We start from the raw sequence: 11564 nt of genomic DNA, 5'->3' as shown, positions 1-11564 counted from the left end.
AAGGTGCTTAAGGTGACTTTAAAGAGAATGAGACGATGCAAAATGAGGTTTAGAAGGTGCTTAAAGTGACTTTAAAGAGAATGAGACGATGCAAAATGGTGTTTAGAAGGTGCTTAAGGTGACTTTAAAGAGAATGAGACGATGCAAAATGAGGTTTAGAAGGTGCTTAAAGTGACTTTAAAGAGAATGAGACGATGCAAAATGGTGTTTAGAAGGTGCTCAAAGTGACTTTAAAGAGAATGAGACGATGCAAAATGGTGTTTAGAAGGTGCTTAAAGTGACTTTAAAGAGAATGAGACGATGCAAAATGGTGTTTAGAAGGTGCTTAAGGTGACTTTAAAGAGAATGAGACGATGCAAAATGAGGTTTAGAAGGTGCTTAAAGTGACTTTAAAGAGAATGAGACGATGCAAAATGAGGTTTAGAAGGTGCTTAAAGTGACTTTAAAGAGAATGAGACGATGCAAAATGGTGTTTAGAAGGTGCTCAAAGTGACTTTAAAGAGAATGAGACGATGCAAAATGGTGTTTAGAAGGTGCTTAAAGTGACTTTAAAGAGAATGAGACGATGCAAAATGGTGTTTAGAAGGTGCTTAAGGTGACTTTAAAGAGAATGAGACGATGCAAAATGAGGTTTAGAAGGTGCTTAAAGTGACTTTAAAGAGAATGAGACGATGCAAAATGAGGTTTAGAAGGTGCTTAAAGTGACTTTAAAGAGAATGAGACGATGCAAAATGGTGTTTAGAAGGTGCTTAAAGTGACTTTAAAGAGAATGAGACGATGCAAAATGAGGTTTAGAAGGTGCTTAAAGTGACTTTAAAGAGAATGAGACGATGCAAAATGAGGTTTAGAAGGTGCTTAAGGTGACTTTAAAGAGAATGAGACGATGCAAAATGAGGTTTAGAAGGTGCTTAAAGTGACTTTAAAGAGAATGAGACGATGCAAAATGGTGTTTAGAAGGTGCTTAAAGTGACTTTAAAGAGAATGAGACGATGCAAAATGGTGTTTAGAAGGTGCTTAAGGTGACTTTAAAGAGAATGAGACGATGCAAAATGGTGTTTAGAAGGTGCTTAAAGTGACTTTAAAGAGAATGAGACGATGCAAAATGAGGTTTAGAAGGTGCTTAAAGTGACTTTAAAGAGAATGAGACGATGCAAAATGGTGTTTAGAAGGTGCTTAAAGTGACTTTAAAGAGAATGAGACGATGCAAAATGGTGTTTAGAAGGTGCTTAAAGTGACTTTAAAGAGAATGAGACGATGCAAAATGAGGTTTAGAAGGTGCTTAAGGTGACTTTAAAGAGAATGAGACGATGCAAAATGAGGTTTAGAAGGTGCTTAAGGTGACTTTAAAGAGAATGAGACGATGCAAAATGAGGTTTAGAAGGTGCTTAAAGTGACTTTAAAGAGAATGAGACGATGCAAAATGAGGTTTAGAAGGTGCTTAAAGTGACTTTAAAGAGAATGAGACGATGCAAAATGGTGTTTAGAAGGTGCTTAAAGTGACTTTAAAGAGAATGAGACGATGCAAAATGGTGTTTAGAAGGTGCTTAAAGTGACTTTAAAGAGAATGAGACGATGCAAAATGAGGTTTAGAAGGTGCTTAAAGTGACTTTAAAGAGAATGAGACGATGGAAAATGGTGTTTAGAAGGTGCTTAAAGTGACTTTAAAGAGAATGAGACGATGCAAAATGAGGTTTAGAAGGTGCTTAAAGTGACTTTAAAGAGAATGAGACGATGCAAAATGAGGTTTAGAAGGTGCTTAAAGTGACTTTAAAGAGAATGAGACGATGCAAAATGGTGTTTAGAAGGTGCTTAAGGTGACTTTAAAGAGAATGAGACGATGCAAAATGAGGTTTAGAAGGTGCTTAAAGTGACTTTAAAGAGAATGAGACGATGCAAAATGGTGTTTAGAAGGTGCTTAAGGTGACTTTAAAGAGAATGAGACGATGCAAAATGAGGTTTAGAAGGTGCTTAAAGTGACTTTAAAGAGAATGAGACGATGCAAAATGGTGTTTAGAAGGTGCTTAAGGTGACTTTAAAGAGAATGAGACGATGCAAAATGAGGTTTAGAAGGTGCTTAAAGTGACTTTAAAGAGAATGAGACGATGCAAAATGGTGTTTAGAAGGTGCTTAAGGTGACTTTAAAGAGAATGAGACGATGCAAAATGGTGTTTAGAAGGTGCTTAAAGTGACTTTAAAGAGAATGAGACGATGCAAAATGAGGTTTAGAAGGTGCTTAAAGTGACTTTAAAGAGAATGAGACGATGCAAAATGGTGTTTAGAAGGTGCTTAAGGTGACTTTAAAGAGAATGAGACGATGCAAAATGAGGTTTAGAAGGTGCTTAAAGTGACTTTAAAGAGAATGAGACGATGCAAAATGGTGTTTAGAAGGTGCTTAAAGTGACTTTAAAGAGAATGAGACTTGTAATTTGTAATTTGTAATTTTTATTGAAATTCAACGGACCATATTTGGCCCCCTTGAAGCGTTTAAGTTTAGTACAATACATAGCTTAATACTATTTACATCTAACGGGTGACCGGTTGCACCCCACGAATAGAAAACAAAAACGCGGATCTAGACATGTCAGGTTCAAAACGATCACAGACTGCATTAAATTCGCGGCACATAACAAGAAACGGGTCTGAGGATCCAAAACAGGTACGACGAACCTCAACGTCAAGTAGCGTTCTAGCACGGAGTGTTCTCGCAGGGACGTATAAACAGAGCCCCGAGAGAAGTTCCGGCGCGTCAATGAGATGGTCAAGTAGGCCCGCAACAAACAATCTCTGCGCGGTACAGTGACGTTGGCTGAGCGAGTCGAGGCCAAGTAACGCGCATCGTCCATTATAGTCGACCGGGACACTCCAGGAGCGTAAGGCCAGCCGCGTAGCCTTTCGCTGGATCGACTCGAGGCGCGCCTGTGGACGTGAGCCCGACGGCCACCATACCACAGAAGCGTACTCCACGACAGACCGTACTAACGAGCAGTACAGCATCTTTATGGAGGCGGGATCGTCGAGCTCGCGCGTAAGTTGCCTCAGCAGACCAATCAGCTGGTTGCCCTTCGCGACGACGTGTTCCAGGTGGTCGTGGAAGCTCAACTTTTCGTCAAGGAGCACTCCTAAGTCCCGAACACAGCTTTTCCGCTCCAGGACAGCGCCGTTCAGCGAGTACCCATGAACTAATGGTCTACGGCTTCTAGCAAACGAAATAACGGAGCATTTGTTGGCGCAAAGCTCGAGACCATTCAGGGTACACCACGACTGGAAGGTCAGCAACACGGCCTGGAGTTGGACCTGGTCGGCTTGGCTTCGGATCGGGAGGAACAGCTTCGCGTCGTCAGCATAGAGGAGGTGGCTGCCAGGGGGTAGAACAAGCGTGACGTCATTGATATACAATACAAAAAGAAGCGGCCCCAGGTTGCTTCCTTGCGGCACCCCCGAGGTGGCACTGATGCTGCGCGACGTGTGCGATGCACATCTGACGCAATATGAACGGTCGCTGAGGTAGGACCGCATCCAGGCCAACAGGCAGTTGGGCAGTCCCAGGACACGAAGCTTGGCGAGCAGCAGGGAGTGCTATCAAAAGCAGCTTTGATGTCCGTGTAGATAGCATCGACCTGGGAGCCGGCATCAATCGCTTTATGGCAGCTGCTGACAAACTCGACAAGGTTGGTAATTGTTGAGCGTTTTGGGGTGAACCCATGCTGAGCCGAGCTGACGTAGTTCGAAGCGGCGACAAGAAGCGGCTCATAGACGAGAAGCTCGAACACTTTGGCGCAGGCGCTTAGCGATGTGATGCCACGATAATTCGCGGCGTTGCTTTTGTCCCCTTTTTTGTGCACTGGGACCAGCCACGAAGCTTTCCAGGTCGCAGGGTAAATTCCCGACCGAAACGACTCGCGGAAAATTGCGACCAAGATTGGGGCCACGGCAGCAGCGCAGCGTTTCAGGATAAGCGACGGAATCCCATCAGGTCCAGGCGAAGTGGATGGCTTCAATCGCCTGATCCCTTTAGTCACGGACTCTACATCTACCGATGGCAGGTTCGGGGCCATGGCGTCCTGTGGTACGTTAACGAGCGCATCAACTATCCGACTATGGTCGTCAATGTCCGGAAGGAACGTGTCAGCGAAGCGCTCTGCGAAAATGTCACAAACAGCAGACGGGGTGTTGCCACTCCGTCCGTTGTAGCTGACACATCCAGGAAAACCGGTGGATTTCCGTCTAGCATTCACGAAATTCCAGAGAGCACGAGGGTTTTGGCGTGAACGCGTGCCTAGGCGCCGTACGTAACCTTGATAGCGGAATTTATTGTATCGTCGATGTAGAGTGTGAGCAACGTTGAAATTACCTCGCGACGTTTGGCAACCTCGGGATCGATATATGCGATAGGCGGCAGCCCTGGCCGTCTTCAACCTTTGCAGAGTCCGGTCACTCCAGGGAGGACCACGTTTCGGGCGCTTTAACGGCGTGCATACGTTAAGCACGGACACCATAAATGAGGCAAATCCATCGACAGCGAGGTCAAGCGAAGGATAGTTCGAGCACTCGAAGTTGGCCGCAAACGAAGAGATGAGCGCAGAGAGCTTGCCCACGTCAGTCCGCGCGTAATTGAGGCAAGGTGTTTGCACAGGAACAGCCAAGTCCGCACGAGGAACCGAGAACACCACCTCAAGCGGAGGATGATAGTCATCCACTGGGAGGAGAGGGGTACTGCAGGTGGTTACCGGCGAGCAGGCTGAGGCGACGACACTATTAGCAAAAATCAAATCAAGCACTCGCCCAGAAGTGTTGAAGCAGCAATTTAGTTGGAATAGTCCGCTACGGTGCATTCCATCGGCAAACTGAGCAGATAGTGCGGAACGCGTACGCGGCTCATAAAAAACAAACGGCACATCCGGATCAGGCTGAGCAATAATCCAAGAAATCGCTGGCTGGTTAAAATCCCCAAGGAGAATGATCCCGTCTCCAGGGTGAAGAGTCGCACATAGTGTGCTGATGCAATCCTCGTATGCACGGAGCGTGGTAGCGTTAGCGGAGAGCCTAGGCGGGAGGTATCCCGCAACAATGAGCAGGCGAGTGTTTCCCAGGTGAATGATAGCACATGTGAGCTCTAACGACGGCTGCCTCGAAGGGAATTCCCGTGACGTCAGCAAGCGGGAGCACGCAATTAAAACTCCACCGCCGCGAGAGCAAGTACTGTTGACTGAGTCACGATCGCAACGGTACACCCGAAAGCTATCGTCAAAAAATAGCGAAGAAGGCAGACTGGGATCAAGCCAGGTTTCGGTCAGCACCACCACATCGAAGTCAGACTCGGACACAGCTAAACGGAGCTCATCAGCCTTCGTGCGCAGACCGCGCACGTTTTGGTAATAGATCGATAAACGGGTATTCGATGCGCGGCGGGGTGTAGTAGTCCGAGTAGTCGAGTCACTGTGGTTGATGTAACGGGAAGCCCGGCGCGTAGTGTCAAGCGGTGCAGGACGGGAGCTCTGACGGGAAGATCGCTCCGAAAGTAGTGCGTTACTACAGAAAAAAGTTGTCCAGAGAAGTCTGATGCAACTTTCTCATCGCATCATTACGCATCACAGTGTTTCTGATCTGCGATGGGCCTTCAACAAGCGTCACATTTGGAGCCTCGGATGTATCGTTCATGGTGCCGTTGCTGAATTGAACAGAAATGTGTGTTGGAGTGTTCGTGATGGATGGTGGCTCAAGTGATGAACGACGACGTTCAGTGGTAAACGGTGACGACGAGTGGTGGGGTTCATGATCATGCGATCGAGCCCGTGGGCTATCGCGATAGCGGGATCTCATCGACTGGATGAACTCCCGGACACCAACGTCGGCGGGCCAGGTCGAGGGAGTGAGAGCCTTGTCCCGGAGGCTCGCAGGGACTCTCACTTTGAAGGACAGCCAGCTCATACTGTCCACTCTGGCCCCTTTTTTCAGCAGGCAAAAGGCCACGACATCTTCGGTAGCCAGACGACGCTTCACCGAGGCAACGACATCATCGGTGGTAACGGCCGTGGAAATGTTCGAGAGCCGTATCCAGATCCGATCAGTTCGAGACTCGGGAACAGCGGCGCGCAGCGGAGAGAGAATAGTGTCAGTGCCTGTAATCTCATCCGTTAGCGGTGGTGGTGCCGGGCCGCTGGATGAGTTAGTGATATCGTTCGTGATTTGTTTGACAACATCAGACGAATCGACGCCATCATTGTTTACTGTTATGACGCCGTCCGGTAACGCGGGCTCCATAATGACACGCCTGCGTTTACCAGCCGGGAAAGGTTGCGAGCCAGAATTGCGCGTTCGCGGCACGTTGGTGGGATGCAAATGTGCAAAGCCACTTCGGATCTCAGCAACCAACGGATCCATAAGCTTTCCCATTGCTGCCACGGTCGAACTGAGCGCGGTCTGGAAGCCGACTTGGAAGCCCATCTCTTTCACTGCACGACTTCGCGGATTTTTCAGGATGGTGGTGCAGCCGTTGCAGCTCCAATGAAGGTCAACATGAACCTTAACCGCGTCAATCAACGTGACAGGAAGCTTGCAGCAACCGCGATGGAACGAAGCTTCACAAAAAGCACAAACCATAGTACAGTCGGCAGCGTCGATCAGTTCAGCACACGAAAAACAAATAGCGGCCATCGCGAATTTGGGTGGGATACGCGGCGTAAGGACTCGACCGGGGAAATTAACGGTAATAGGACGGTAATAGTGCGGTGAAAGGACGAAACTTCAGCGAAACGACTAAAAGAAGACGCTTAGCGAGCGATAAAGTCGAACAGTAAAATAATCCAAACACAAAACGCAGTGAAAATTAACGAATTATGTTGAAGCACGGTGATTCAGCATCCGAACGAGACAGACGTCAACTGTCAAACGAGACGATGCAAAATGGTGTTTAGAAGGTGCTTAAAGTGACTTTAAAGAGAATGAGACGATGCAAAATGGTGTTTAGAAGGTGCTTAAGGTGACTTTAAAGAGAATGAGACGATGCAAAATGGTGTTTAGAAGGTGCTTAAAGTGACTTTAAAGAGAATGAGACGATGCAAAATGAGGTTTAAAAGGTGCTTAAAGTGACTTTAAAGAGAATGAGACGATGCAAAATGAGGTTTAGAAGGTGCTTAAAGTGACTTTAAAGAGAATGAGACGATGCAAAATGAGGTTTAGAAGGTGCTTAAAGTGACTTTAAAGAGAATGAGACGATGCAAAATGGTGTTTAGAAGGTGCTTAAAGTGACTTTAAAGAGAATGAGACGATGCAAAATGGTGTTTAGAAGGTGCTTAAAGTGACTTTAAAGAGAATGAGACGATGCAAAATGAGGTTTAGAAGGTGCTTAAAGTGACTTTAAAGAGAATGAGACGATGCAAAATGGTGTTTAGAAGGTGCTTAAAGTGACTTTAAAGAGAATGAGACGATGCAAAATGAGGTTTAGAAGGTGCTTAAAGTGACTTTAAAGAGAATGAGACGATGCAAAATGAGGTTTAGAAGGTGCTTAAAGTGACTTTAAAGAGAATGAGACGATGCAAAATGAGGTTTAGAAGGTGCTTAAGGTGACTTTAAAGAGAATGAGACGATGCAAAATGAGGTTTAGAAGGTGCTTAAAGTGACTTTAAAGAGAATGAGACGATGCAAAATGGTGTTTAGAAGGTGCTTAAGGTGACTTTAAAGAGAATGAGACGATGCAAAATGGTGTTTAGAAGGTGCTTAAGGTGACTTTAAAGAGAATGAGACGATGCAAAATGAGGTTTAGAAGGTGCTTAAAGTGACTTTAAAGAGAATGAGACGATGCAAAATGGTGTTCAGAAGGTGCTTAAGGTGACTTTAAAGAGAATGAGACGATGCAAAATGAGGTTTAGAAGGTGCTTAAAGTGACTTTAAAGAGAATGAGACGATGCAAAATGGTGTTTAGAAGGTGCTTAAGGTGACTTTAAAGAGAATGAGACGATGCAAAATGAGGTTTAGAAGGTGCTTAAAGTGACTTTAAAGAGAATGAGACGATGCAAAATGAGGTTTAGAAGGTGCTTAAAGTGACTTTAAAGAGAATGAGACGATGCAAAATGAGGTTTAGAAGGTGCTTAAAGTGACTTTAAAGAGAATGAGACGATGCAAAATGAGGTTTAGAAGGTGCTTAAAGTGACTTTAAAGAGAATGAGACGATGCAAAATGGTGTTTAGAAGGTGCTTAAGGTGACTTTAAAGAGAATGAGACGATGCAAAATGAGGTTTAGAAGGTGCTTAAGGTGACTTTAAAGAGAATGAGACGATGCAAAATGAGGTTTAGAAGGTGCTTAAGGTGACTTTAAAGAGAATGAGACGATGCAAAATGAGGTTTAGAAGGTGCTTAAAGTGACTTTAAAGAGAATGAGACGATGCAAAATGAGGTTTAGAAGGTGCTTAAAGTGACTTTAAAGAGAATGAGACGATGCAAAATGGTGTTTAGAAGGTGCTTAAAGTGACTTTAAAGAGAATGAGACGATGCAAAATGAGGTTTAGAAGGTGCTTAAAGTGACTTTAAAGAGAATGAGACGATGCAAAATGAGGTTTAGAAGGTGCTTAAAGTGACTTTAAAGAGAATGAGACGATGCAAAATGAGGTTTAGAAGGTGCTTAAAGTGACTTTAAAGAGAATGAGACGATGCAAAATGGTGTTTAGAAGGTGCTTAAAGTGACTTTAAAGAGAATGAGACGATGCAAAATGGTGTTTAGAAGGTGCTTAAAGTGACTTTAAAGAGAATGAGACGATGCAAAATGAGGTTTAGAAGGTGCTTAAAGTGACTTTAAAGAGAATGAGACGATGCAAAATGGTGTTTAGAAGGTGCTTAAGGTGACTTTAAAGAGAATGAGACGATGCAAAATGAGGTTTAGAAGGTGCTTAAAGTGACTTTAAAGAGAATGAGACGATGCAAAATGGTGTTTAGAAGGTGCTTAAAGTGACTTTAAAGAGAATGAGACGATGCAAAATGGTGTTTAGAAGGTGCTTAAAGTGACTTTAAAGAGAATGAGACGATGCAAAATGAGGTTTAGAAGGTGCTTAAAGTGACTTTAAAGAGAATGAGACGATGCAAAATGGTGTTTAGAAGGTGCTTAAGGTGACTTTAAAGAGAATGAGACGATGCAAAATGAGGTTTAGAAGGTGCTTAAAGTGACTTTAAAGAGAATGAGACGATGCAAAATGGTGTTTAGAAGGTGCTTAAGGTGATTTTAAAGAGAATGAGACGATGCAAAATGAGGTTTAGAAGGTGCTTAAAGTGACTTTAAAGAGAATGAGACGATGCAAAATGAGGTTTAGAAGGTGCTTAAAGTGACTTTAAAGAGAATGAGACGATGCAAAATGGTGTTTAGAAGGTGCTTAAGGTGACTTTAAAGAGAATGAGACGATGCAAAATGAGGTTTAGAAGGTGCTTAAAGTGACTTTAAAGAGAATGAGACGATGCAAAATGGTGTTTAGAAGGTGCTTAAAGTGACTTTAAAGAGAATGAGACGATGCAAAATGAGGTTTAGAAGGTGCTCAAAGTGACTTTAAAGAGAATGAGACGATGCAAAATGGTGTTTAGAAGGTGCTTAAAGTGACTTTAAAGAGAATGAGACGATGCAAAATGAGGTTTAGAAGGTGCTTAAAGTCACTTTAAGAGAATGAGACGATGCAAAATGAGGTTTAGAAGGTGCTTAAGGTGACTTTAAAGAGAATGAGACGATGCAAAATGAGGTTTAGAAGGTGCTTAAAGTGACTTTAAAGAGAATGAGACGATGCAAAATGGTGTTTAGAAGGTGCTTAAGGTGACTTTAAAGAGAATGAGACGATGCAAAATGAGGTTTAGAAGGTGCTTAAAGTGACTTTAAAGAGAATGAGACGATGCAAAATGGTGTTTAGAAGGTGCTTAAGGTGACTTTAAAGAGAATGAGACGATGCAAAATGGTGTTTAGAAGGTGCTTAAGGTGACTTTAAAGAGAATGAGACGATGCAAAATGAGGTTTAGAAGGTGCTTAAGGTGACTTTAAAGAGAATGAGACGATGCAAAATGGTGTTTAGAAGGTGCTTAAAGTGACTTTAAAGAGAATGAGACGATGCAAAATGAGGTTTAGAAGGTGCTTAAAGTGACTTTAAAGAGAATGAGACGATGCAAAATGAGGTTTAGAAGGTGCTTAAAGTGACTTTAAAGAGAATGAGACGATGCAAAATGAGGTTTAGAAGGTGCTTAAAGTGACTTTAAAGAGAATGAGACGATGCAAAATGGTGTTTAGAAGGTGCTTAAAGTGACTTTAAAGAGAATGAGACGATGCAAAATGAGGTTTAGAAGGTGCTTAAAGTGACTTTAAAGAGAATGAGACGATGCAAAATGAGGTTTAGAAGGTGCTTAAAGTGACTTTAAAGAGAATGAGACGATGCAAAATGAGGTTTAGAAGGTGCTTAAGGTGACTTTAAAGAGAATGAGACGATGCAAAATGAGGTTTAGAAGGTGCTTAAAGTGACTTTAAAGAGAATGAGACGATGCAAAATGAGGTTTAGAAGGTGCTTAAAGTGACTTTAAAGAGAATGAGACGATGCAAAATGGTGTTTAGAAGGTGCTTAAGGTGACTTTAAAGAGAATGAGACGATGCAAAATGAGGTTTAGAAGGTGCTTAAAGTGACTTTAAAGAGAATGAGACGATGCAAAATGAGGTTTAGAAGGTGCTTAAAGTGACTTTAAAGAGAATGAGACGATGCAAAATGGTGTTTAGAAGGTGCTTAAGGTGACTTTAAAGAGAATGAGACGATGCAAAATGAGGTTTAGAAGGTGCTTAAGGTGACTTTAAAGAGAATGAGACGATGCAAAATGAGGTTTAGAAGGTGCTTAAAGTGACTTTAAAGAGAATGAGACGATGCAAAATGGTGTTTAGAAGGTGCTTAAGGTGACTTTAAAGAGAATGAGACGATGCAAAATGGTGTTTAGAAGGTGCTTAAAGTGACTTTAAAGAGAATGAGACGATGCAAAATGAGGTTTAGAAGGTGCTTAAAGTGACTTTAAAGAGAATGAGACGATGCAAAATGGTGTTTAGAAGGTGCTTAAAGTGACTTTAAAGAGAATGAGACGATGCAAAATGGTGTTTAGAAGGTGCTTAAAGTGACTTTAAAGAGAATGAGACGATGCAAAATGGTGTTTAGAAGGTGCTTAAGGTGACTTTAAAGAGAATGAGACGATGCAAAATGAGGTTTAGAAGGTGCTTAAAGTGACTTTAAAGAGAATGAGACGATGCAAAATGGTGTTTAGAAGGTGCTTAAAGTGACTTTAAAGAGAATGAGACGATGCAAAATGGTGTTTAGAAGGTGCTTAAGGTGACTTTAAAGAGAATGAGACGATGCAAAATGAGGTTTAGAAGGTGCTTAAAGTGACTTTAAAGAGAATGAGACGATGCAAAATGGTGTTTAGAAGGTGCTTAAAGTGACTTTAAAGAGAATGAGACGATGCAAAATGGTGTTTAGAAGGTGCTTAAAGTGACTTTAAAGAGAATGAGACGATGCAAAATGAGGTTTAGAAGGTGCTTAAAGTGACTTTAAAGAGAATGAGACGATGCA

General features: G+C 43.0%; 1 protein-coding gene across 1 annotated transcript; it reads right to left on the bottom strand.

Moving 5' to 3' along the window:
- Positions 1-5529: 5529 nt before the first annotated feature.
- Positions 5530-6444, bottom strand: LOC131271143 (uncharacterized). The gene has a single exon (XM_058272529.1). It carries the CDS (start codon positions 6442-6444, stop codon positions 5530-5532), a length of 915 nt encoding a protein of 304 aa, XP_058128512.1.
- Positions 6445-11564: the final 5120 nt, after the last annotated feature.

This window comes from Anopheles coustani, unplaced genomic scaffold (genome assembly GCF_943734705.1).
Source record: "Anopheles coustani unplaced genomic scaffold, idAnoCousDA_361_x.2 U_33, whole genome shotgun sequence".
NCBI classification, from domain to species: Eukaryota; Metazoa; Arthropoda; class Insecta; order Diptera; family Culicidae; genus Anopheles; species Anopheles coustani.
This window is presented reverse-complemented; position numbering and strand designations above follow the sequence as displayed.